Source organism: Dermacentor variabilis, chromosome 3 (assembly GCF_050947875.1).
Source record: "Dermacentor variabilis isolate Ectoservices chromosome 3, ASM5094787v1, whole genome shotgun sequence".
Classification (NCBI taxonomy): domain Eukaryota; kingdom Metazoa; phylum Arthropoda; class Arachnida; order Ixodida; family Ixodidae; genus Dermacentor; species Dermacentor variabilis.
The window spans coordinates 101,399,097-101,425,400 of record NC_134570.1 but is presented as its reverse complement, the minus strand read 5'-3'; the positions used below and the strand labels follow the sequence as shown (position 1 = coordinate 101,425,400).

The window sequence follows — 26,304 nt, the reverse complement described above, 5'->3', positions numbered from 1 at the left end:
GGACATCACTTTATTTCCTGCACGCACGTTCTTGGTCATGCGGTTTCCTAACGATTTCTTTAGTTAAGCTCGTTGCGTACGTATAAAAAAACCAAATAATTTAGATGTGCCTCTTGACGTTTTTCATAAAAAATATCTACTGTTGAGTGAATGAACTCAGAAGATAATTCCGAGTGCCATACAATAGATTCAGCGTTTGCGATATGCTGCACTTTGTAAATGTGTTATAAACCTTCGACAGCAGAAGCATGAATGTGAATTAATCCGGCAGACATTCCTGCGCTGGTCATATATTTTTAAATGGAGCAGCAATTCAGAATAAAGAAAATGTCACGCACGCAGGCATTTAAACTTGTCATGAAAATAAACCGTGTGCTTCTAGTGTATGTGAGAATTAGGAAGCACCAAGTGCGAAGCCGAAATAGTTCTATATTTAAAGCATTTGCCGACATACAAGAAGCGCTATCTTGCGCCTTGTATATAGAACGCTATATAGAACACTACCTGCAGTATCACGAGAGTCTCCTAGGTAAAAGAAACCGTGATGCGCCTACCTTAGTCACTTTCCATTTTATAGAAGAATGCTTTTACGTATTTGCCAATACATATGATAATTGTCCAGACAACAGAAAAGAGGCACTATGTACACAAAGCACTCCACGGAGGGCTTTTGAGCTATATATAGGCATGTACGCTGGCCAAGTTCGCCCAATCGCCAATATTGACAGTTGTAATTAAGTCGGCGCACTGTCCGTGTAGATGCGTCTTCTTTTGTGTTGAGTACTTATTGCGCTATGTGTAGAGGGGCAAATGTTATAACGCTGGTCATATATTATCGCGATAGCAATTATATGGAAACTCTTGGCGCATTTCTTTCGTCGTCGTCATCACGACAACGCTCCGCATAAAGTGAAAGGGCGATAATATCGTGCCTGCGCCCCGTGTGCTGTATGGCGAGCGAAAGCGGTATATTTGCGAGAGCGTCTAACTGCGTGGGAACTTCAGTGCCGCGTCCGCGAATCGCCACACTCACGCCTGTTGCGTTTACTCACTCGGTGAAAGAGAACTTCTGTACAGACACAAGAAAAGGAATTTTTGGATTCACCATGCTTACCTTTGTAATTCTGAGTGCAGGAACATCTGCACCCGCAGCCTTAGAGCTCGGGGCTTGCATGTGCCTCTTTTTTTACAGCGAAGCTGCACATGTCTTGGGGTCCGTGCATTTTTGCTCTCCGGGAACAAAAACTATCATCATCATTGGCTCATACCCCCGTAAGCATTCACGATCCCTTAAGCAAGCAAAAAAATTCAATGGCTCAAAGCCCCTTAAGGCACAGGCTACAAGCACTGAGCAAAGTTAAGGAAACAGTGCTTAAATTCTTTCTAATCACGCATACAAACAGAACAGCATGTCGAAAACTGTCATCGTCAATGGCTAATACCTCCGTGAGCAACGGCTCAAGCCCTGTAAGCAAGCACAAAATGCAATGAGTAAGCGACCGAAGGGATCGGTTTACGCGTTCCGTGTTGCATACATATCCCTAGCGATCCGGCCTAACCAACCACCCAGTGGAACGCGTGCATCGATTGACATTATGAAAGAAGGTGATTGCACTTGCGAGCGAAATCTTGACCCCCTACCAAGACAATTAATGAGTGTGCGTACTTTTCGTCACGATGACCACCCATCAAGACAATAAATGAGTTCGTACCTTTGTTCAAAATTATGTGTCTCTTCCGTGTCTTATGCTAAAGAGCTCCGCTGGCCAACCACCTTCTCAGAGTGGAATGGTTCATGATTTTTTTTCTGTATGTGGATTATAGTCCTATTCATCTGCAAGCTATGCAATACTAAGGTGACTAATCTTCAATATTCTGGACTTGTTACCGACACAAAGGAGAGGTGCCCAGTCGGTTGCCAACACTCAGAACAGCTCTGTCACGCGTTACGCACATCAACAATGATCGTCTGTCAGGGGACGGAGAAAACGGCTGACAGAGCAAACGAGTCTTTTTTTCAAAGAAATGTACAAGGAACCGCAGTTACCTCTTGTTATATTCATCTCCTCTTCAAAGCACCGCCCCCTTACCCCACCGCTTTATCACTGCGTGCGTAGATGCGCGTCACCGTCGAGATATAAAATAAGTTCTTGAATTCTAGATCGATTTCTCCACAAACACGGGCATAGTTCCCCCCCTCCCCCCCATCCCCCGACACAAAAAATGTTTCTCGGGCATAGGCTGCGGAGCTTCGGGACAGAGATGAGTCTGTGGAAAGCGAAGGTAGGAATAGGATTGCAAAGGAAAGGGTAGTCGAAGGAGCCCAACACAGATGATTCGCTCAGGCATGTATTAAACAAGTTTACCTTCAGATGCACTTGCCGCATCATTTTTCCTCGTACGTGATTGACGCACACAATCTGCAGTGACTTACTGTTTATGACGGCGACGGGCATCCATACACGAAGCGGTAAAAAGGAGGGAGAAAGGGGGGTGCTTTGACGAGGAGCTGAATATAGCAAGAGATAAGTGGAATTGTTTCAATATTTCTTTTTAAACAGGCACTCTAGCGTACAGCCTGTATACTGTAAGAAAAAGTAACTGCTTCGCATTGAGCATAAGGAGATTCTTCCTCCGGGAATCTCCTGGAAAAGAGGCAGCGCAAAATACCAGCTACGTTTCTCCAAAAGTAGCTTCAAATAGTAAACCTCATTTTAAATCATTAAAGCTCAATAAACCTCATTTGACAGCTTATACATTTAACATAATGAGAGTTGTCTTACGCAAAGGTAGCAGTGAACAAAGAACTTTTTTTGTATTGAGTTCCCGATACGAGTCCTTCAGATCATCCTCTTGGATTTGCTCCACTTGGTGTGCAAGCGTACCAACTATTTCTTCCGGACAGGTTATACAAAGACTGCGTCAACTGAAGGTCTGCTAGTATTAAAAGATAATGCAGTGATTTGCGGACACAACGCCTGCAGTTGTGTGTCGGATGGACGCTGTTCAGGCTTGTTAATAGTAATTGTATTGTGCAGAAATAGTTAATATTTATGCTAATTACCTATTCTTATTAATTAATGTGGTGTAAAAGCCATGGCTGTCAAACTAAGTCGGGAAATTACCGATAATACTGCTTAAAGCATGGTATATACGGGAAGTTTCCATTTATCGTTAACTGGTATATTAAACTTCCTCAGTGGTATGTAGCACCATTCTAATTCTTGAGGTATATTAATCTCACTCACAGATAACATATGCACGTGAAATGAAAGTAAGTATTTGGATAATTAAAAAAAACAGTGTTATCGTTTAAAATAGGGAGTTTAGTACCTATATTGAAATTTACGAATTGTGGTAGGCAGCCTCTAACAACACGAAGAAGAAGGCATGGACCACACTACCGAACCGGTGAGCCAAGAAACTCTGCACCATAACACCATGAGAGAAGATCTCAATTGGTAATCAGTACGAACACAAAAGCAACGCAAGCAAGAAGCCTTGGAGAGGCGACGCGGTAGTGTAAAGCCCCAAGACCCCGCAACTACAACTAAGACATCAACAACGCGGAGAGTCGCTAGACCTCCACCGCTTCCGAAAAATGACTACAAAATAATCATTCGTCCAAATCAAGGTCTACCAATAAGAAACGTGCTCGCTCATACACTTGCACGAGCGATCATTGACGCGTGCCACAACGAGTTCACGGATGACAAATTCATACTGAGAATCAATTCGGGATCCAACATAGCCATCCTATCGACCCAGTACACGGCAAGACACATCCACACCTTAACACTTAGCGGCAGAAATCACGCAGTGCGCGCAATCACCGCCCAAGGAGAAGGCACCCTGAGAGGAGTGGTACATGGAATACCGTTGCACGCAACCATCGAAACCCTCATGGCCCACCTCAGAGTGAGAACACAAGGCGTGGAAATCCTTACAGACAGGATGATCGGTGCCACTCAAAGTGCAGCGCTGACCTTTATTGGTCCCCATCTGCCACGATTTGTGTACTACTACGGAGGTGAACTCCGTTGTTATCCATTTAGACCGACGCTCCAAGTCTGCAAAATCTGAAGGGAAAAGGGCCACTGTACCGACGTGTGCCCAAATGCAGACAGAGCCATCTGTAGATTGTGCCTACTGCTTAATCCAACCGACGGACACAAAAGCGAGATAAACTGCGCCTCGTGCGGGGAGGCCCACCCAACCGGTGACCACTCGTGCAAGCAGCGACTCAAAGTGGTTCGACCCCGACCCACACCAACGTCAGCCCCGATGAAGTCGAAAGCCCGACGTGGTTCGCCTCGGAAGACGAAGACGAGACCTACAGCGCGGACACTCGCGGCCGGCCGGTCAATACCGAGGAACGCTCCCGCTTCGCAGGTTCACAGGGACAATTGGCGCACGTTCTGCGATTCCCTTAAAGGCACGCTAAGCACCAAAAAGACGTGGAACATACTCCGCAGCATCATCGATCCTTCAAATATGAAAACAGAAACAAACACAACCCTACAAAAACTCGTTGGCGAATATCCGGGAACCCAGGATGAACTTTTACAGGAACTACAGCAAACATACGCAGGAATCCGGACAGGACATCCGAAATCATACCCTCAATCTCCGGGACCTCCGAACGAGATACTTGATGCACCCATCACGTATGCGGAGGTACACGCGGAAGCACAGAGCTTCCACAAAAACATGGCACCGGGTCCCGACGGGATTACCAACGCCATCTTGGGAAACCTAAGTGATGAAACCCTGCGAGCCTTTACAAAGCAGCTGAACGAAGAAATGTGGACACCGGGAGGAACATTACCCGAGGAATGGACTACAGCTCACATAGTCCTTATAACTAAACCGGGAAAACCACGCAGGCTCGATCAATTACGACCGATCACGCTCACGTCTTGCCTGGGCAAGCTTCTTGAACGAATTGTACTCACCCGAATAGAACTACACATGGAAGAACATGGATTACACCCCAATTGCATGTACGGATTTCGGAAAGGCATGTAAGGACCGGATGTCTTCCTCCTGCTCAAGGAAGAGGTCCTCAACCCACAACCGGGCAGCAACAACAACATACTCCTAGCCCTTGACGTGGAAAAAGCATTTTATAATATAGAACACGAAACCATCCTAGATGGCCTCGCCGCCATAGGATGCGGAGGGCGAGTATACCATTATACCGTGGCTTTTCTCAGCCACCGCAAAGCCCGCATCGGCATAGCAGGCCTACAATCAGATATATATGATCTACCGCAAAAGGGAACTCGAAAAGGATCAATAATATCTCCTTTCCTCTTCAACATCGGACTTAGAAAACTTGCTTTACATCAGGAAAACATACCAAAACTCGGATGTGCCTTCTATGCCGACCATATCACCCTATGGGCAACCAAGGGTTCATACGGCGACAAAGAAAACACATTACTCACAGCTATCGGACACATTGAGTCATACCTAACCCCAGAAAGAATGCGGTGTGCCCCACACAAGTCGGAGTGCCTTCAAGTCCGGCCCAAGCAAACTAAGGAACATCGAGCCCCGCCAAAACCTCTCGAGATTGCCGGGCAACCTACAAAGCACGTCACGACCGCACGCTTACTTGGTATGCACGTCCAGGAGAACAACGGCATAAAGGTAGCCTCAGAGAAATTAAATCGCGTTATAAGAAGCACCGCATCACTCATAGCCAGAGTAGCGCGCAGCAAAGATGGTTTCACAAAGGACGATATCTTAAGACTGGTATAAGCCCTCGTCATCAGCCGTGTCACGTACGCACTCCCGTATCAAGTCAAGCGCAAAAGCGAGACAGAGCGCATAGACATTCTCATAAGAATGGCGTACAAAACGGCTTTACAGCTACCGTAAAGCACAAACACAAAGAAATTACTAGCGCTAGATGTGTGCAACACCTAATGGAGACGATGGTGCGTGACAGGTTGTCCAAGTTCATGGAAAATCAACACATCTTCGCAGAGCCCATGTTAGGATTTCACCCGCACAGGTCCGCACAGGATGTTCTGCTACAACTCAATCGAGACGCCCTTGACCCGGTCGAATGTCCCCACAACGATAAGGTCGTACTCGCCTTAGAATAGAAGGGGGCCTTCGACAATGTTACTCACAAGGTAATACTCACTCATCTTTCACAACCCGGCTGCGGACGAAAGGCGTTCAAATACATTCGGCAATTTTCGCCATATCGTGGCTCCTACATTAAAATCCAGGACACTGAACACGGCCTCTTGCGACTTGGAACCAGAGGAACACCACAAGGTTCAGTGCTGTCTCCTCTCCTATTTAATCTTTGCAGGGGACACCGGGGACCCCGCTCACCGGAACAAAGTATGGGCTCCTGCTCATAAGGTTCTCGAGGGGAATGAGGCAGCCGATGCTGCCGCCCGCGCGCTCTCTCTCCGGGCTTCTTTACTCGACCTCCTAGATCAGGAACTCGAATTCAATCCCGCGTATTCTTTTAAAGACGTTGTCCTGCATTATCAATCTGTCCATAGGCTTTACCCTCGCCCGAGTAAAGGACTATCTAAGACGGAGGAGCGGTTTCTACTCCGTCTCTATACGAACACTCTGCTGTAGCCGGCTACACTCAAACATTTTGATCGTTCCTTCACGGGCAGTAGTCCGCACTGTTCGGAGAAGTCTTCGGACATCTACCACATGGCGTGGGCCTGCCCATCTAACGCACCTATTGCCCCTCATCCCAACCCCACTCGGGAGGATTGGATGGCGACCCTGCTCGGCTGCAATAACCTGCAGGCCCAAAGGGCCTTGGTGGAGCGCGCCCGGGCAGCGGCCGACGCCACTGCGGTTCCGTACTAGGGGTTCCACTTAGTATGTTAAGGGCCGGGCCCTTAAGGACCGGCCCATGAGCACCTCCATGTGCTTCTGCTCTGAGAGCAATAAAAGTTTTTCACCACCACCACCTACGCGGTTAATATACGGCCAGATTTTCAAGACCGATACAAAGGCGCCAATACCAACGATGCGAGCTCTCACGCAGCCGACTTATCGGAAGGCGTTCTTCGCCCAAGGCCCACAGTATACGTATCAGACTAAAGAATGATCGCTACGAAGGCAGTTCTAACCTAATTAGGAAGTTCAGGCGCGTCAATTTTAACGGGTAAATGAGGACATGGTAAGATGTCATAAAATCCAGGGCAGTTGAGGAGCTTCTGAACATGGAAAACGGCGACGATGTGAAAAGACTACTGATCTGTTGCAGACGTTCTTTTTTTGCTTGTAATGCAAAGTTCTCACGCTGTCACGCTAGAGCTTTGAAGCATATGAAAATTTTAAAAGACCGCTTCGAAAGAGTAGCCCCTCTTCTCCTGCTTGTGGCGGCTGCAGGAGAGGGCTCCAGCACCACTATGTAGGAACAGCTTAGCGGCTCTGTTCTCTCAGAATTATGCAATAATACGTAATAACATTTCGCAGTTTCGCCGGAAAGGCGAAGCGCCGATTACGATAGCAAGTTAATAGACAGCCGTATGAAGTAAGGATAGTTTTATCGGCCGTATAAAGTTCTCAATATTCGCTTACTAACTAAATTAACAATGATATAATGCGTAAGCGTGACTCAACGAGGACGTAGAAAGAAACAGATATAAGGAGACAGCGCTGTCTTTGTGTGCCTGCTCCCTTCTACGTCCTTGTTAAGTCGCGCTACACATTCTATCCTCGATTCAAACCAACTAGCCCGTCAATATGTTTTACCTAAATTAACCATCACACTGTCACGCGCGCCCACGTAAACATGAACACGCATCGCTCTATGACAGCAGAAACTGTCTGTCAAAACCCTGGATTTAGAAATCGCGGCAGTAGCCGCGAGCCAATTGATCTGAGTGCATATGTCACTTCAACACGTACGAAACATCGAAAGCGCGGTGCATACGAAGCTACCGGCAATACGCGCACTCTGCAAGCATCAGTGATCGCTTTGAAGATGCCTGCGCGGGCGCACACTCTAGCCACGTCGCAGACCGCTTTCAAGACACACCAGCGCCGGCAACGCGCCTCTACAGCGTACACCAAAGGAGTGGCGTCCGTGATTCGCCTGGCCAACGGTGTTGTTTACGCCGCAATTTTGTCCACTCTGTAAGGAGCGGCGGGCGAGAAGGACATCGAGGCATCGTAGCAGCCGCCGCAGAAGAACGCCCTTCCTTCCTCGCCTAAAGCCTGTTTCACATGATGCGATTTTCGTCGCACCGGAAGTGCGATTTCCGTCGTTTGCGATGAAAATCGCAGTCGCAGTGCCGACCCCCTGATTTTCGGCTGCGACCAACCGGTTGGTCGCACAGTCGCACCGTCGCACCGATCGCTGCGATTTTCCGTCGAAATTGCGCGGAGAGCTGTCAAAGGAGCTATTCCGCCGGTTTGTTTTGGAAAATGGCGTCTCGCACGACAAGTGCAATGCGCGGAGAGGTGGATCGTCGAATTCGGTACGTACGCGAAGGGAGAATAAAAAACTTGTACCGCAGATTGCATTCTCCGATTGCTATGCGTTTGTTGACACGCTACACAGCAAATGAAGTGCATTTTCACGTTTGCTTCGTACGCCTTTGGGAGTTCTCAGTGCTAGGAGGTGTTCGAACCCCAGCAGACGACGAGGTCGTCACAATTTTCTTTTGCTGAGTAGCATGCAGAAATGGCGCTTACAAAGCAGTTTGAATTACTTCAAACTTGGCAAGGGCAAATGACAAGACAGCAAAGTACCCGAAGTTTCAACGTTGCGCTGAACGCGGTACCGGTCAGTTGCATTTTCTTGTCGGTTTTCAAGCATGAATTTCCCGATGCATCTTGAAAGCTTATCTTGCCTCTTATTAAATTTGACAGAGCGAAAGTGTAGGCTATCGTAATGAATTTGCTACGATAGCATTAAATCCGTGGCTTGAATAAAACATTACATGCACGTCAAGTTGCACCTCTTCTCTGGATATTTTTTTTTTCTTGCACAGAAACCAATAAACATTGACTATGTTGCGGACTTTGTATCCTTACTGCATCTGTATGAACACATGCTCTGCAAGGTACTTAACTGTACAGCTAGTAGATTAAGTAAATTGCTTGCTATAATGGCACAGTGACAACGTACCCTCCTGCACAATTATGTAGAACTCGTGCAACAATGCGAAAAGCAGGCAAATGGCCTGTTCTAGTGGGGATAAAACAGTATAAAACGACACGCTGAAGAAAAGTAAATCAAAACTGTGCAGTGAAGTCAGCCAGTACAAGCAGTTCTTGCACGTTCACGGCTGATCAAGTGTGCAGAAACATTCATGCCTTACATGTTTCTAGTAAGTTTCTAATAAGTTTGTGATCACATATATTAGTGTGTAAAACCATATAACGATATCCGCTGCGATTACTATCTTTATAAATAATGAAATACCATGCTACTTGCAAGAACATATATCACCCGAGGATTTTAGAACAAATTTCTGCATTTCAACTATACACAATATGTGGTTTATTCAATAAAATAACACAAACTGGGCTTTTTTGCAATGACAAACTTATTCCAAACTTTACTTACATACAGGCAAGAAAAAAAATTATAGACAGAAATATTGTTCTTCAATTTGCTCACCTGCCACTGTGGCTATAGCATTCTGCTGCTAACACAAGGCGAGGGGTTGTTTTGCCAGCCATGGAAGTCGCATTTCAATGGGAGTCATAGGTGAAAAAAAAAGCTCTTGCACTTAGATTTAGTTCATCACCTTTTATTGAACCCTTACACTTCAATATACTATTGCATAGGGGGGCATGCTTATGCAAAATCTAACACCAATAGAAAGCAAAGGGCAGAATTGTAAAACAACCATGTTTCGTGATAATTCGAGTGTGTAAATATTCATTGCATCAATATGTTTTGTTCAACAGCACTGCACAAATAAGCATGATCAGGTATAGCAAGTACTCTGTCAGGAAGCTGGTTCTACAGATGTATAATATCAAGGCATGAATGCTCATACTACATATACGTCGCACACATAGCACAAAGAAAACCTTTTTCAAGAGTTGTCCCTTCTGGCAGATATGAGTGGGCCATAAGCAGCAGGAACTTTATTGCAGGACATTGTGTAATACCGCTTATGAAAGAATGAAGAGAGTTAAGAGGCTTTTAACAGGAGTACCTCATGCTGCTCTAATAAGAGGAACGATGAGCAAAAACATTTTTGGTAGAGCACTTAAACAGTAACTTTCTGAAAGGCAGAAAATTCCAGGTGAGAGTTGGAGGTACATTTGGCCCACACATACCAACAACACGGGCATACTACAAGAAACACTACAGCCTATGGTGTATTACAGTCTATGGGAAAGCTATCTTATGCAGAAATCAAGAATGATGCAACAAGCCCTCGACAACACTTCAGACTTTCTTGGCCGGTCTGGCCTCTCGCTTTCTAATAAGTCAGCTCATATCAACGTCGAAAAAAAAGAAAGACTAGAATCAAGAACTGCCCCAGATTGCACATTGTGATCCACATAGCTGGACAAGTATGCCCACAAGACAACATCCACAAATCCTCAGCCAGTGTAAGCCCATGACGGCAGAGCCAGCACGTGGGTGAAACAATTATGCAATGCCTGGACGCAACTTCCACACCTGGTGAAAAGAATAATCTCGAAATAATGGGGGTGGACAAGTGGATACTATAGAAAATCGCAGATGCTGTGCTTGTGTCCAAGGTATGGTACGGTATGAATTACCAGCAGCACACAAAAAAGACAACTCGTCGAATACAGGCATCGGGTAGTAATAACAGGTCTTTCCAACTTTACCATGCTTGAAGACCTCTATGAGAAAGAGCTAACGAACAAGCACCTAGACAGTAGAGTTGCAGCCTGCAGCACAAATTCTTTGTCTCAAGAGCTCAGAACCTCGTCCCAAGATACTATGCCAGCTAGCATATGAGATGCAAAGACGACTGCCCCTCCCTTCAGAAACACAACCTCGGGAGTGCCTGAACTTGAAACACAACAGGCCCATACCGTGGAATATGGGGGCAAACAATTAAGCCAGGAGACTATATGCAACTGCCAAACACACAGAGGAGGTTGCTAATCATGAAGATGCAAGCAAACATAAGGCACATATGGCATGGCAATAGCAGTGTAACAGTAGTATGACACTACATAAAGCTAAACCCTATAAAAGTGAGTACCATTCCAGGTCATCCTACACCTAGAAAAGCTGAACTGAAAGCAATCAAAGCAGCACTTGTAGTGCAGATTACACCCTGCACAACACCCTGCATGGATTCACTAGAAACTATTTGGGCCTGCACATCATACAAGATTGTCAGGAAAATCAGGAGATTGACACGCGACTTGCAAGCACATGGCCAGAAATTAAATTACAGGATACATAACCGTGCAGATATTCCAGGACACAAGCAGGCTTATAAGCCCGACATAATAACTGAAAACTAGATGACTTTGTGTGTAATCATTATTAACTAAAGTGCAACAGATTGACAACAGACAAGAACGAAGTGCTCTGTGTGTTCACTTCGTTCCTGTCCATCGTATTTCTGTTGCACTATAGTTAATTACTATAGATTGTAACACCATAACTTAATACAAACATGCACACTATAGGATGCAGACAAATGCTCAGGACAAACTCCAGAATGTTTGCATCCTGATACTTATGAAAGTGAACGGTTTCATTCCATGGCTGTCAATGAGACGGGGAGAAAACTTGATTGTGTTCGTGGAACAAAAATGCATTGATAAGCTTAGACATATAGTCATTGCTTAACACTTTCGAAATGAATAAATATAGCTTGCTATCGACATTGAAGCAGCCTTTCGACAGCAAGAAAAGGAATCAGTTTTTCCAGCTCTGAACATCGAATTGCAGGAAATGCAAGCAGACACAAAATTCTGCCAATATAATCTGTTTAGGAATACCAAATTGGAATAAACATGGAGGCTTGCACTTGTACTTTCTCTGGCTGAGCAATCTAGTTTGAAATGACTCCCATAAGCATGTCGTAACACTGTTGATCTAATACAGGTTAAATGCATGACTATCTTAAGAAATCTGGAAGATTGCTATAAATTACAGTGAAGAAACTATAATATCTAATAACATTGATAATAATATTTATTTCCACAGAACAGGCTAACCGTGAGAGGCGTGCGAGGCTGAGCAGAAAGCTGAAAAATTCTACGGCAAGTGCGCCTGCCGTGGGCCCACGATCCTGCATTATGGATAGCGCGTATTGATATGGTCTTCTTGCTAGAAGTTCCGAGTATAGTACCAGCGCGAGACACGGGACAACAAAGTGGACGAGAAGTGTGTCTTTTAGAATGCTATGTTACAACGTACAGGTTTCTACAAAAGTGACGGTAACTGCTCGAAACATTTGATTCGTCGGATTTTGCGCCTTTAGAAATATTTATAGAGGGCTCCCATATATATATTCGCAGCGCAAGCACGGCGATGGACGAACCAGGCTAGCGCTAAGGTTGAATTTCACAACACAATTTTCATTCCACGTCGTAATCACACAGATCGTTTGAGGCTTCGTTCAGGGGCACACGCAGGCGTTCGGGTTGGTGCTTCTTGATGCGTTTGGCGTAAGAATATGGCTAGGAGCAGGCACCACATATGCGCAATGACGGGCATTGTACACGCATCATTTCTCCAAAAGCTGACGCCGAGCACGGGTAGCGCGAGGATCTTGTTGGGCTGACACGACAACTTCGTGCAGCCGAACTCCGAATACTGCATATACGGTGAGGGCAGCTATATGAACTTGTCGGTAGGCCATCTTGTAGATTGTTGTAGCGCAGGCAAAACGAAACGGTCATAGAAGGTAGATAAGACAACACACAGCGCTGAACCATAGAATAAAGAATTGCTGAACCACCTGCGAACAGCTGTTTACGTGCGCGATGTTGCACTGATCTACAGAAACCGCCGTCGCGGACTCTAAGACAAATCTTAACTAACGGTTTTAAATTAGTAAACGTACATATTATTTGCTTCTAATCAAGATAAGTCAATAATATTATAGTGTAAACGTTTTATTCACTACAATAAAGTAATTATGCAGCGTGTGCCGCGAAACCTGGCTGTAAGCAACCCTGGGCGTCGCACCAGTCGCATTGTTGAAATCGCAATCATGTGAAATGAGCCCTCTAAAAATCGCATTGCGACAGCACCGATTTTCGTCGTTGCAGTCGCAGCATGTGAAACAGCCTTAACTCCCAGCCTTGTGCGGCGCCACAGGAGAGGGCACACATCAGGGTCGCGTTCTCGCTCGCGCACGTGAGATTGAACCGCATTCGCTAGCTCACCCTCACACCCTTTCACTCATACGGAACCTCACGGTGACATCGACGGCGACGCTGACCGCAGAAATCTGGCAGAAATGTTATCGGTGGTTCTAAGCGTTATCTGTTGTCACCGAAGCTTGAGTAATCTGATTACATGCGCGACACGAATTGTGTAGTACTTTCTGGAAGACATGAGGGCACCAGCGATTACTCTGGAAACTTCGATGACTCATGTAAAAAAGCCGACGCGCTTGACCCATAGAGAAGGAAATTCAACAAGAGGGGACACTCTTCAAAAACTGGCAACAGGAAACACGTCACGCCTAGTTTCAACAACAAGCGTTAGTTGACGCGAGCATCAAAAAAAAAAGAATGTGAAATAAACTTCCAGACAACCTTTCATTTTTTTTTATTCCTTCCCACTAAAATTGAAAAAGTTTTGCGTGTAAATGAACTTATACTTTGCAACTTTTTGTTTCGTTGCCTAGCAACAAGCTAGCCGCACGCCAGACGCGCGTGCATACGTCATGCGCCAGACAAGCCGCAGGAGTGAGCGAGGCCGGTCGTACGTACGAAGCTCGCGTGCTCGCCGACCCGTCTGTTTTGGATATAGCCCATTTTTTTGGGCTCCCGGCCTTCTCTATGCTTTTCTTGCGTATCGTCTGCATTTCGACACGGCACCACTGCACTACTGGACTACGGCAAGGTGAGAAATTGTGTTTGACAGTGTGCGGCGCATTTTAAGCACATTTAGGCTTAGTTCGAGTGGCGCAGTTAGCGAAAAACAGCTCCGCCGTCCTGGCGCAGTTAAGTTGAGTTAATGCCTCGTCCTGGGAGATGTTTGCGGCGCTTTCTATCAGCGCCAACATTACTGTAACTTATTTCGGTAGTTTTGGAGCACGCTTGCCGCACCCGGCTTATTGACGCAGTAAGCGAAAACCGGCTCGGCCGTGTGACGCATTTGCGCGTGTACTAGCGTGTACCACGTCGTAGCGCCTAAGACAGACAAGTTTTCGCGCATTCTGTGGCCCCCAACATTATTGTAACTAACGTCGTTATATTTGGGGTAATTTAGAAGCCCGGTTGCCGCGCCCGGCTTATTGACGCAGTTAGCGAAAAGCAGCTCGGCTGTGTGCCGCAGTTTCACGTGTACTGAATCTTACTGGTAGAAGTTCGTTACGCATTCTCTGACCCGAAAAAGTATTGTAATTTATTTGGTAACTCGTTAGGATATCTTGAGGCTTGCTCGCCGCGCCTGGGGTTGTGAAGGTGTTAGCAAAAAAGCAAGCCGGCCATAGTGAGTTGGTTTTGCGTGTACTGAATTTTAGTGGGACAAGTTTGTGACGCATTTTATAGCCCTGCAACAACATATACTTTATTTCGGTACTCACGCTTCTCGAAAACGCGACTAGCGGTTGCCGAGACTGATAACACGGGAGTGTTGCATGCGCCAGCAGGACGCGTAAAAGATAACACGGAGGAGCTCAAGAACATGACATTTACGTATTCTGAGCGACTGAAACAGGCTTTGCACCCACGAGTCTGACTTGAGTGCGATTAGAAGGCATTCTGCGAGCGTGTAACATGGTCTGGCTGAGCCTGTGTTGTAGCACTGTGTACTTGGCGTACCATCGTGTCGACTGAGGCCAAGTTGTTTTGGAAACGCGCAGTCACCCGTGTATTTGTGCACTTAAAGTGCAGGAAATAATGCCCGGGAAAGGAGGGCTGCTTGAAAATCGGATTTTCAGATTTTGTAGCAATGTTTGGGAGGAGTCTTTGCTGCGAAATATACGTAAAAGTGAATTTATCTGTAATGCCGCTCATTCATCACTTACGCACGTTTCGCCTCTACACGAAATACTCCTGTTAGGTCAATATACCAAAATTATACATGCTTGTAATTTACTTTCTTTCAGCTGATGGCATCCGGTGGAGCATCGTACGGCAACGACTGCTGCTTACCTGGTGCCATAACTTTGGATGAATCCAGAAGAAGCCCGGAACGAGCATTTATATAGCGCAAAATAAACAGTTCATCATTTCGGAAGGCGTCTTTCGTTTTCTTTATGAAATTACACCTGACAGATTCGGCGCAGTCTTGTAAAGGTCAATCGGAATCATTTCTACTTAATAATGAAACGATTCCACACCAAGGCCACGCGAGGTTCAGCAGAAGCGAAAAAAAAAAAAAAAATGAATGCCGCGCCGAGCAGCGGAGCCGGCGCGGCGTGTACCAACTGGTGTTCAAAACGCGCGCGCCCAAAACCGAAACCGGAAGGAGTCAACAACATCCGCTAGGTGTGCTACAGTCAATTCGGCCGCTGGGCTCTATGGGAGTGTCCGCTCTTGTTGAAATTTCTTTCTCTATGCTTGACCGGCAGAGTAGATTTCCGACAATCGCCGACTGTGTTCGCCGCTTTCGTAGTGGTTTCATTGTCAATTCCTTTTACGGGCACAAGTTCGCCCAATAATAATTTCGGCATTCGTAGTTTTCCTATTGTGTTTTTCACGGTACCTACAAGGTGACAATATATACGAGAGCTGAAGGAGAACCGATGGGGTTTTGTTAATATAAGGTCATACACGCAAGCTCTTCTGCGCTCTACCAACACTTGTTTACCTTTACCCCGCTACGGGATTTCCACACTTCCCACACATACTTATTTTTGAATAAATGAATGAATGAATGAATGTTTATTTCACCTTGAATGCAACTTCAAAAAAGGTGCAGGGGCAAAAGGCGCACAGTGCCTGACAGGGGCCCCTGTACCCGCAAAATACGCATGTATTAAACATATTTTTGTGGTAGTTCATTGACAGTGAGCGAACACACATAACGTTACATATCTTCACACATTGTACACGAGTTTACACAGAAATTGAGAACAGAATTCAGAAATTATTGGGTTACAGTTTGTTTACTTATGTAGACGATGAAATAATAGAATGTCCCCCTTTCCCACCTCTTCCTTTTTTCTCTCCCAGTCTACAAGCAATAACACATCTAGTGTTAACGCATTAAACAAAATCCTGATTAGGGCTGATTAGGGCAGTAGCCTACCGTCAGTGACGCAATATTGTATCTTTAGTAAATCGAAGCCGGAGAAGGACCTACGTACCACGAAATGCCAAGAATGAGGCAAATAATCCTTCCTATTAGAAAGCGTAATTTGAGAATTCTATTTATTTAGTGGTTTCAGGCCTAGAAAGCAGCACCCAAACACCACTCAAACAGCAAGGGTGTTATCACACGCAAGAAAAGCGCCTGTTATTTTCACAGTGCGTCCCAGCTAACATAAATACACCGGAGCTACGTAGAAAGACGCGAAGAAGTACGTATCGTTGGTTATTATGCAGCAACTAACGCAGCGAATCGCACAACTAAAATTTAGTTATAGATATAACTGAATTATAAGTTGTATATAATTATAATTATAATTCAGTCAGTTATAATGAAGAAACTTGGCGATTATTAAATTTAGGGCGCAATTTTCAATCGAAACTTTGTAGAATACTCTAGGCAATATCTAATTTAGCAGCTTTTAGCTTCCTACGTGTTAGGTTATAATTTTTTCAGCGTCCTGATAAATACACGCAAAATATTAGAAGAAAAAACACGTGACACGTATGCATGTGCGCCGCGATTTCAGTACGTTCTAATAAAGCCACCTGTCATCCTCCGATAGTGACTCAGCGTATTTTGGCTGAAACGTTGGCGGATGTTATTAACTATGACACCGCATATATGAACTAGCAGGCGCTCGAAGGCAATCGTTGCCGCTCGCACGCATTAGACAATGCACACCACTATACGAGAGACGGGCTCAACATGATCAAATACGTCTTTTCTATAAAATGCGTAACATGGCTAAAATGGAATTAATTAAATTTTAGGGTTTGACGTGCAAGAGTCATGATATGATTATCAGGTACGCCATGGTGGGGGACTTCGGTTTGACTTCGATCGCCTGGGCTCCTTTAACGTGCACGTAAATCTAGGTACACAAGCTTTTGCTTTTCTTTCATTTTTTTTCTTTCTTTTTTTTCATGGGGGGGATGTCAGTGCACCCGCCACATTGGGGATGTATCTTGCGACCTCAAGCTCAGACGCGCAACACAATTGCTTTACAAAGCTACGGCGACTAGTCCGTGACAACATTAACAAAATATATATTTATGATATGCTGATTGTGCTACTTCTGATGATGATAATTGTGATGTTGACGATGTCACTTGGCGTTGGCTTCGAAACACTGTGGTAACAAAATTCACCGGGTTGATGTAACACAGGTTTTACATCGGTAGCAGTCCTGCACTTTGCATATCTCTCCTTGATTTCCTTTCGCTTTTAAATCCTCCGCCGGTGTCTTCGTTGCATTTTTTTTTCAGCCATTACTCTACGGGACTTTTCCTCAAATCTACCGCTAAACTATGCACAGCTTGCGCACTGGTCATCGCTTCTAGCGCACTGCTCATGCACATCGGGCGCCAAGCGAGAACTTGATAGGGGTGATAATACCATGAACACACACAAAAACAAAACAAACGTGAATAATGGAAAGCGCTGCATGACAACGTCTTGTAGCAAACAGAGCCCTTATAACAGTTTGTGTATAGGCAGCGTAAACGTAGGGCCGTATAACGTAAAACTATTCCAATATGTTTTTATTCCAATCTCCTGACGTCAAATTTGCGTAACCGCCGACGCAAGCATCGGGCGGTCACCCGCAGGGTTGTCTGAACAGACCAATCAAATGCCCCCCTTGTTCATAGGAGGTCCCTTTTGTTTGCTTGAAAAACGAATAACATTGCCTGCAGTGAGCGGCTTGTCTTATCTAATTGGCTCACAAGAGGCGAGGAGCATGCTCAAGTGGAGAGGGATTCAATGGGGCCGAGCCACTGCACTGAATATCGATAACCGGATGAAGAGGGTGGTGCCGGCACCTGCGATTGGTCCTCTTTCTCTTGCTTAGCTTGCGGTGGCTCGTCGATTATCGCGGCGGCATGCAACGGAAACTTAATAATGACGCTAAAACGGATCCTCAGCAAAGAAGAGTTGGCAGAACGAGGTGGTAAACCTGCAGAAATTCCTGAAAAACGTTACACGGCCACGCAAAAAATTTTATTACACGCAAGTACACCCATGCTCTCCGGCAGGAGCGAGTAGCCAGTGCCGGAGCGATCGGCGGCAGCCATCTTTTATTCCTTTCGGAACGGGGCAGCCTGCACCTATTCAGTAGAAAATTCAGTTTTGTTCGGCATATTAATGTATCGTTAACTCGTACGCGTCACTTTGACGTGGTAAGTTTTTGCGGTTTTAGGACGTCGCGTGAGAGGCATGTGAAGTGGGTGCAGACCGAAAACTTTTGACCAATTGCCAAGGGCTTGTGGCAAAAAGGCGTCGAATCAGAAATAACTATTTTTGTTTTGCTCGGTCTAATTATGCATAATCATTGTGTGCACGTCATATCACATGGGGGGCTATCGCGGTTTTCGTGACGTTGCGTGACAGACAGGTGAAGTGGGGGTGGTCCAAAAATGTTTTTGACCAGTCGCGGTAGGCTGATTGCAGAATTGGAATAGAAAAGTTTGGAATAGTTTTATGTTATAGCGCCCGTAATTTCAAACCTGTGCTGTCCACATGACACACGACTAAAATAAGATGTACAGAACGTTTGCTCAAGAAGAGACTGGAGCTTGTAAAATCTTGAAGGTGAAAGACAAGCAAAGTCATGCCATGAATAATTGTAGGGTGCGGAAATTGGCTTAAAGATCGAAGTCATTCGGTGTCTGAAATCTGCCCGCCCAGAGCTTATTTTTCTTCTGTTGTTGTTGATATGTGGTCGACTAGGCGACTTATAACAATATGCGGCTTGAGTAAAGCGGCAAACAGAGATTCAAGAATGTAACGATTAAGTAGCGTGTCCTTGTCGAAATCATCTGCCCTCGCTGGCTCAACTTCGCGGGTCTTGATTCAGGGAACCTACGCTTACCACTGAGTAAGTGATGTGTCGTCCTTTTCTTCAAACAAGCTGTTGTCCGCCGTAGGTTCAAGTTAGTTGGAGGGATCGACACTTCATTGTGAAAAGCAGTACAAAGGCACGTCACAGGTGCAAGTGAGATGCTGGAGTGAGGTTTCCACCAACATACTACGCACCTTTCATGCTATGAATATATTTTAATGCGATTGGTATTCTTAAGATACTCACGCACGTTTCGGTAACTTTGTATCTGCGGTCAGAGCTGACCGTTTTGCGTTCCCTCCAACTTGGGTCAGTAGCTATGTGCCATTACGTATACGGCTCCTCAATCAAACCCTTTGAAGCCAGCTGTTATCACTTAGTGGCGCTCTTCCATGAACCTCTTCGAAGCTGACTTGAGTGACTGGATATGTTCCACTGGGCGTGTGTTGCTTTTCATGATAATAACCATAGAATTATGCACTCATCACGAGATACATTTGCTCTCGCATTAAGGCCGCAAAACATTCCCAAAGGAAGGTTATGCCGCCAATTTTGACGTGAAACGTTTTTGAAATAGTTCAGAGGAGCTCGCTTCCAAAAACCACATGTAACAAATGGATGTTATAGCACTATCACTTATATATTTGAAACAGCACTACCCACGCGCCTTGATTGGTGTCGTTTTGTACAAAAAAACAAGCCTTTATTTGATAATGCATGCGATGAGAGAACAGACAGCCCGTTGTTAAGTATTCATGTATTCGGGGTGCCCGCGGTGCAATTATGAGCCATGTCGTAGTGGGGGCTCCAGATTATTTTGAGCACCTGGGGCAGCTAAACGTGCCCCCAATGTACGGTAGACAGACGTTTTTTTCCATTTCGCCCCCACTGAAATGCAGCCGCCGCGCCAGGAACTTGATCCAGGTAAGCAAGCGTTGCAGCAACTCACTTAATGGTGAGCAACATAGGTCACCGCTTCCTACGCACACGCAGTAGTCTATTTATAATATTTAATCACTAGGATTTATGGACCACTTTAAGGCAATTCTCACGTCACTCTCTCTGCGAATCAATCTTTCACTCGGCAGAGCGATTAGCCACATACAGCGTTCTCGTCTTCTTTATTTGTTTTATTGAGTTGAGTGCGCGGGAAGTGTTCCTACAGGAGCATTTGCTGAAAATTGTCAGCCCTGGCTTAAGCGCCTTGCAATGTGGTTTTACATAGTGGCGTATTCATTACAAACCGGAACGATTACATACCAAAACTTTTGTGACTGCCAATAATGTGTTTCTTTAGATGATACCAGAAAATTCGCATATAATTTTTTTTCTTTTTGTTTAGCACACAATTCGTACTTGAAGGAGCACATTTGTTGAGGTGAATAAAATTTCACGATTCGAGGCAATGTTACTAACCAGCAAAATCATCTTTTTATGGATGAATGCTTGAGTGGTCCTAATTCGCTTTCATTTGTCCACGAGAGTGAGGAAACAAGAGACAGTGTAACGACCACCACACGGCGACGTATAGATACAAGAACTCGAAATAATAAAATTGAAAATACTACATTTTATTAAAACACATTTTTCGTGCTGTGGCAACGACCCACATGATGAAAAATGGCCTAAATTTGTTGCATTTACATCCTTTACGTAATGAGTGGGGTAGTTTCTAGGGCAGTGGTTTCTGAAAAAAAGAAAAGAGAGCACATGCACAAACAATTTAGTGGTTCTTTTCCTCTTGTCTTGATAAACACTACACTCCTAATTTGTATAAAACAAGAACTAAATATTCAGTAGCCACGTCCTTTCATTCACCTATTGATAAACACGTGAATACGACTATCAGTGTATCGATTACTTCATATTGATTTGCCGAAAGAATTAATGAAATTCCTGAAACTGTCAGACCGCTTCCTATTTCTCCTTTCCTAGCATCATTTCTTAAAGAAGGCAACTGGCAGCTTCAAAACACATCTCCACACCTGTGAGGCTAGAAAAAGCTATTACAATATTTGGCAACATCTGTCTTTTTCTTTTCGTTAATGATTAAACGCTATTAATATCATGTACTCACACTTCTTCTTTCGGAGAAGGGTGGTGTAGTCGAAGGGAGATCCAAGACCGTAGCCGTAGTTCAGGCCGTAGCCGAGGAGGCCGTGGCCATAACCGTAGCTGCCAACACCGTAGCCGAGGTTTCCAACACCGTAGCCGTATACTGGAGCTGCCTGGTAGGCACCGACCACTGGGGTAGCGTGGGCGACGGTGGTGGTGGCGACAGCTGGGGCGGCATGGACGGCAGTGGCGTAGGTGGCAACTGGGGCGTGAGCCACGGTGGCGACAGCTGGAGCAGCGGCGTAGGTGGCAACTGGAGCGGCGTGGTGAACAGTGTCGACGCGGGTAACGGCTGGAGCAGCAGCGTAGGTGGCGACAGCTGGGGCAGCGGCGTAGGTGGCGACAGCTGGGGCGGCATGGACGGCAGTGGCGTAGGTGGCAACTGGGGCGTGAGCCACGGTGGCTACAGCTGGAGCAGCGGCGTAGGTAGCAACTGGAGCGGCGTGGTGAACAGTGTCGACGCGGGTCACGGCTGGAGCAGCAGCGTAGGTGGCAACTGGAGCAGCTTGGTAGGTGGCAACGCGGGTGACGGCTGGAGCAGCAGCGTAGGTGGCGACGGGAGCAGCGTGGTAGGTGGCAACAGGAGCAGCTTGGTAGGTGGCAACGCGGGTCACTGCTGGAGCAGCGGCGTAAGTGGCCACAGCTGGGGCAGCGGCGTAGGTGGCAACTGGAGCGGCGTGGGCAACAGTAGCCACGCGGGTCACGGCTGGAGCAGCGGCGTAGGTAGCGACTGGGGCAGCGTGAGCGACGGTAGTTACGGCTGGGGCGGCGTGGTAGGTGGAAACGGTACGGGAGACAGCTGGAGCAGCGACGGCGTAGCTGGCAGCTGGGGCGTAGGTGTAGCCCAGACCGAGACCGGAGTAGCCAACGCCGTGGGAAAGACCGTAGGAGCTCACGCCGTAGCCGAGGCCGTAGCCAGCACCGAGGCCATAGCTAGCGCCGAGGCCATAGCTAGCGCCGAGGCCGTAGCCGAGGCCGTAGCCACCGACGTGGCCAGCGATAGCGCTGGTGGCGAGAGCCAGAACAATGCAGGCACGGATCTAGAATTAAGGTGGAAGGACGCATTGTAGTTTGTTACTGGAAACACTGAGAACGTTCTCGTTTACCGTTCCTTTCGGAATATATTGTGCAGGTTGGAATCGAAAGCGCTTTGTGATAAGGTTGCGCGGCATGCATGCAATGGATCCTGCGGGGATAAAAACTAATCGAGAAGTAACCAATAGGATAAGTCCTATAATCAAAGTGCAGCTTTTAGTAAGGGAGACTTAATGAGTCATTGCATTTTACGTTGACGATTTGTAGTCGTACAGTTACATCTATCAAATGGGTACTTGAACTAAAGCACGATGCTCCTTTAGTTATGCACAATTAACATTGATTGTATATGCTTTATACAATTTGTAGAACCTGTTACGCAGTCCTCGTTCACAGCGACGCGCTTGCGACTGCTTGTTCTACTATCTTTCTTAGAATTATAACGTCTCTTTCTCTTTTCAATAATCTTAAAAGCTTGGTAATCACATACTAAAGAATGCTCCATGAAGGCTCTCTACTACATCTGCAAATGAAGGCTCTTTTCTACCTCTGCAAACAAAACAGTCTTGTCTAGTGAGTCTCGTATCAACTTGCGATGCTTGTGTACAAAGTAAGCTCGCAGTACTTTTCTCTCGTATGAAATGCCCCCAAATGTCGATTTTGATGTTGCCGTAGAAACGGAGCAGGCGAATAAACCGGCGTGGTGAGCCCCCATATTCTCAAGCCCCTTGGAGATGCTGAAGAAGCGTTCTCACCATGGTTCCTTTCAGCGGCTGACGGTCCAACTGCTGTCATCTCTGCCTCTGCAGCACCGTTTTATACCAGTCTCGATAATGACATTCTGCCATTTGCCTGTGAAGTAAAAGAAAGAGGCAAACGGGGTGATATATGTGGCTTTTCCGCATATTGTAGGACACTCTCTAAAATTCACCACTCATTCCTCGTAAAACACCGTGCCTCTGCTTCCCTCTAGAAGAGGGGAAGGGTCAGAAGCACAGTTTACAGTTTGCTACACAGGATCGAATCCACGATTCGACCTTGACACGTACACCTCATCGATAGCGTTTATCTTCGCTCTCCGCTCGCGCTCAACGCTGTTTAAAGAATAACTGAATCTATTAAAAAAAGAAAAAGAAGAACAGAAAGTGCGTGGCGGAGAGCGCTACATTTTCGGTAATATGTATAGCAAACTGGTTTCAGCAAGCTCACGCTGATGTCAGGTGAGCTAGCACAAGCGCTACCGCGTTTATTACTTACCCTTTAGGTTTTCAGTGCCTCTGTCTTCATTACAAATTTCTGTGGCAAGATGCCCACGCTGAAGTATCGCATTGAGAGGAAATCGATGAGAGAAAACTGTCACGTATGGTGCAGTTGCCCGAAGCCACGACGCAAGCTCAATCGGGAGCATGCTCGGCCTCAGAACTGCTGGGGTGGCACATATTATCGGCTGGTTTCCTTTTGGGAGGCACGCTGTTAATACTGGCATATAGGACTCGTATCCCATTGCTTCTCTGTGTGTTTTTTTTTATTCAATCCTTCTACGGCTCTTGTCCAGCGGCAAAGCTTTCTCGTATTCATCACCGGTAGCGTTGGGGCTTCGTGTTCGTGATATTCAAATTTCAACGGCTGCTTTTAAAATGAAAATCGTAGCGCTATCTCCCTGCGGATTCAAATCTCTGGGCTGGTAGAGACATCTCCGAAAGGTCGTCGGATGTCCTTGCTTGCGTGAAGAGAAAGATGCCGTGTCGGTGCATTGCCAGTTAGTGGCGGGGTAGTAGTAGCAGCATTACGTGCGGCGACTACTGCTAGTTAACGGACAAATGTTGTCCGTTTGGAGTCTAGTAATTTCACGAGCTGCCAAGTTATCTTTTGTGGAGCATTTTCTTTTTTGTTTTCTGGGAGCGCCTTGAACGATAAGGATAAGCCTTCCCCCTCCCTTTACTATTAAAATGTGAAAATTAATCCGGAGTGCCCCACTAAGGCGGGCCTCATTATCAGATCGTGGTTTTGTCAATGAAAATCCCGTAATTTAATTTTAATAATGTGAAGCCACTGCTGTTCTTAAATAAACAGAGCTATATTAAAGAGTGCTTTTATTCACAGCCCGCATTCTTTTACGGCATCAAGCAGTGGTGCCTGATTCTAACATAGCTAAAAGGAGCAAAGGGAAATTTGTGTAAAGTTGAGCTGTGAGCAAAGAAATTGGCCAATCATGCTTGTTTGTTGTGCCATATAGCACCACCCCTTTATGGCATCGAGCAGGGTTGCCTTTTCATAGTATAGCTAAGGAGTGGAAAGCATATCATTTTCGGAAAGCTGAGTTTTAAACAAATAAATTGACCGATAATGCTTGTTTGTTCGAATCTGCCGTAAGAGTGCCCGATGTAAGTAAATACAGAGAACAGCATATATTTGAACTCGCATACCTGGACTTGAGCTACCAGTCCCAGGGCTTCAACTTTGCGCTTTAACTACCTCTTTTCCACGCCTCATATTTGTCCTGTCCTTTCTAATATTTACAACAATATTCAAATGACACAAGCAAGAGATATATATAGGCAACCGAGCTCGTGGCATTCATGTCCACTCGAACAGCTGCCAAATGAGGTGCAAAGGACGGTGCAATAGTAATTGCTTGTGCTTGGTACATACCACCCGTAGCTCGCAAGAGTGCTTATAAACACTTGTAACTGACCTTGGCTTAATTTGCCTTATGTTCATTATTAAAATAAAAGTCCTTTTTTGAGGAATCAGTTCACTGAGATGTATCCTTCATGAAGTCGCGGCTTCATCGTTTCATCCTGACACGTGTGTTATTCCTAAATTGCGCCAATCCATTATTGAATATATATAAAATTGTTCCTCTCGGTCATCCTTTGTACGAAAGAATGCATCGAGATATCGAATTTGAACCAAATATCGACGATTAATTCTCTGGTGTGAAGATTGAGATGATAGTCCCGATTCGCAGTTTGTTAAAGCACATACAAAAGCTAAGTGACGTTCCTCAAACCAACGAGTTCAGGTTTGTTGGCTTAAAGGTCTACACGCAGCAACTGTTTTAAAGGACGAAACTAACGTAAGAAAATTTTCATCGGAACTGTGTCAGCATGTTTAAAGAAAGAAATACGTTTTCTTAGAAGGATAAAACGAATGGGTAACAGCGCAAAGAGACGACCGCAAGAAGGGAGGCACGTACACGCAATAGCTGCGAGTGTGCATGGCTCCCTTCTTGTAGTTGTCTGTTCGCGCTGTTACCCGTTTTTTTTAAGATGAACCCACTCATGACAAAAGGAGTATTGACGAAGTAAGAGGGATAAAGCGGAACTTTATGTAAACGGCTATGCACACTTTGTCCATGCCGGAGATGCCTGGTAAAAGCTCGCTTGAAAAACAAAAACATCAAAAAATTCCGAATCAAGTGACATTGATAAAACAGAATAATACAGTCGAAAACTGAGTCTGAAAAAAAATATGATGTCACGGAGTGGCTAAAATATGTAGCTGGATGACCCGCGAGAACTCTCCCACTGTAGAATGACTGCTTTCATTAGAAAAACAGTAACAATACATTATTTGCCGCGCATACAGCCGCATGAAATGTAGAATAGCCGTACTACCAATTTGAAAAGTATGATGGCCTCATAGAAGAATAATTTGGTGCAGAAGCTCTGTTGTAGTATTCTGTACAGCAAAGCCCGTTTAATAGTAATCAAAACACACTGCTTGCCTGAGCTTTACCAAAAATTAAAACCTAGTGCTAGACATAAGGCACACCTTTGTGAAATGGCCCAAACTTACTCCCATCAATAACTCACAATGCGGAGTTTCGCAAAGCCGCTGTTGCATGAATAGCCCTAAT

General features: G+C 45.6%; 1 protein-coding gene across 1 annotated transcript; it reads right to left on the bottom strand.

Annotated features, from left to right (window-relative positions):
• Positions 1-20,844: 20,844 nt before the first annotated feature.
• On the bottom strand, positions 20,845-23,267 carry LOC142576107 (uncharacterized). Its single transcript, XM_075686060.1, has 3 exons — positions 23,198-23,267; positions 21,370-22,447; positions 20,845-20,979 (listed from the first exon to the last, which is right to left on the bottom strand). Coding segments are annotated over exons 1-3 (1,083 nt in total). The 5' UTR covers positions 23,201-23,267; the 3' UTR covers positions 20,845-20,977.
• Positions 23,268-26,304: the final 3,037 nt, after the last annotated feature.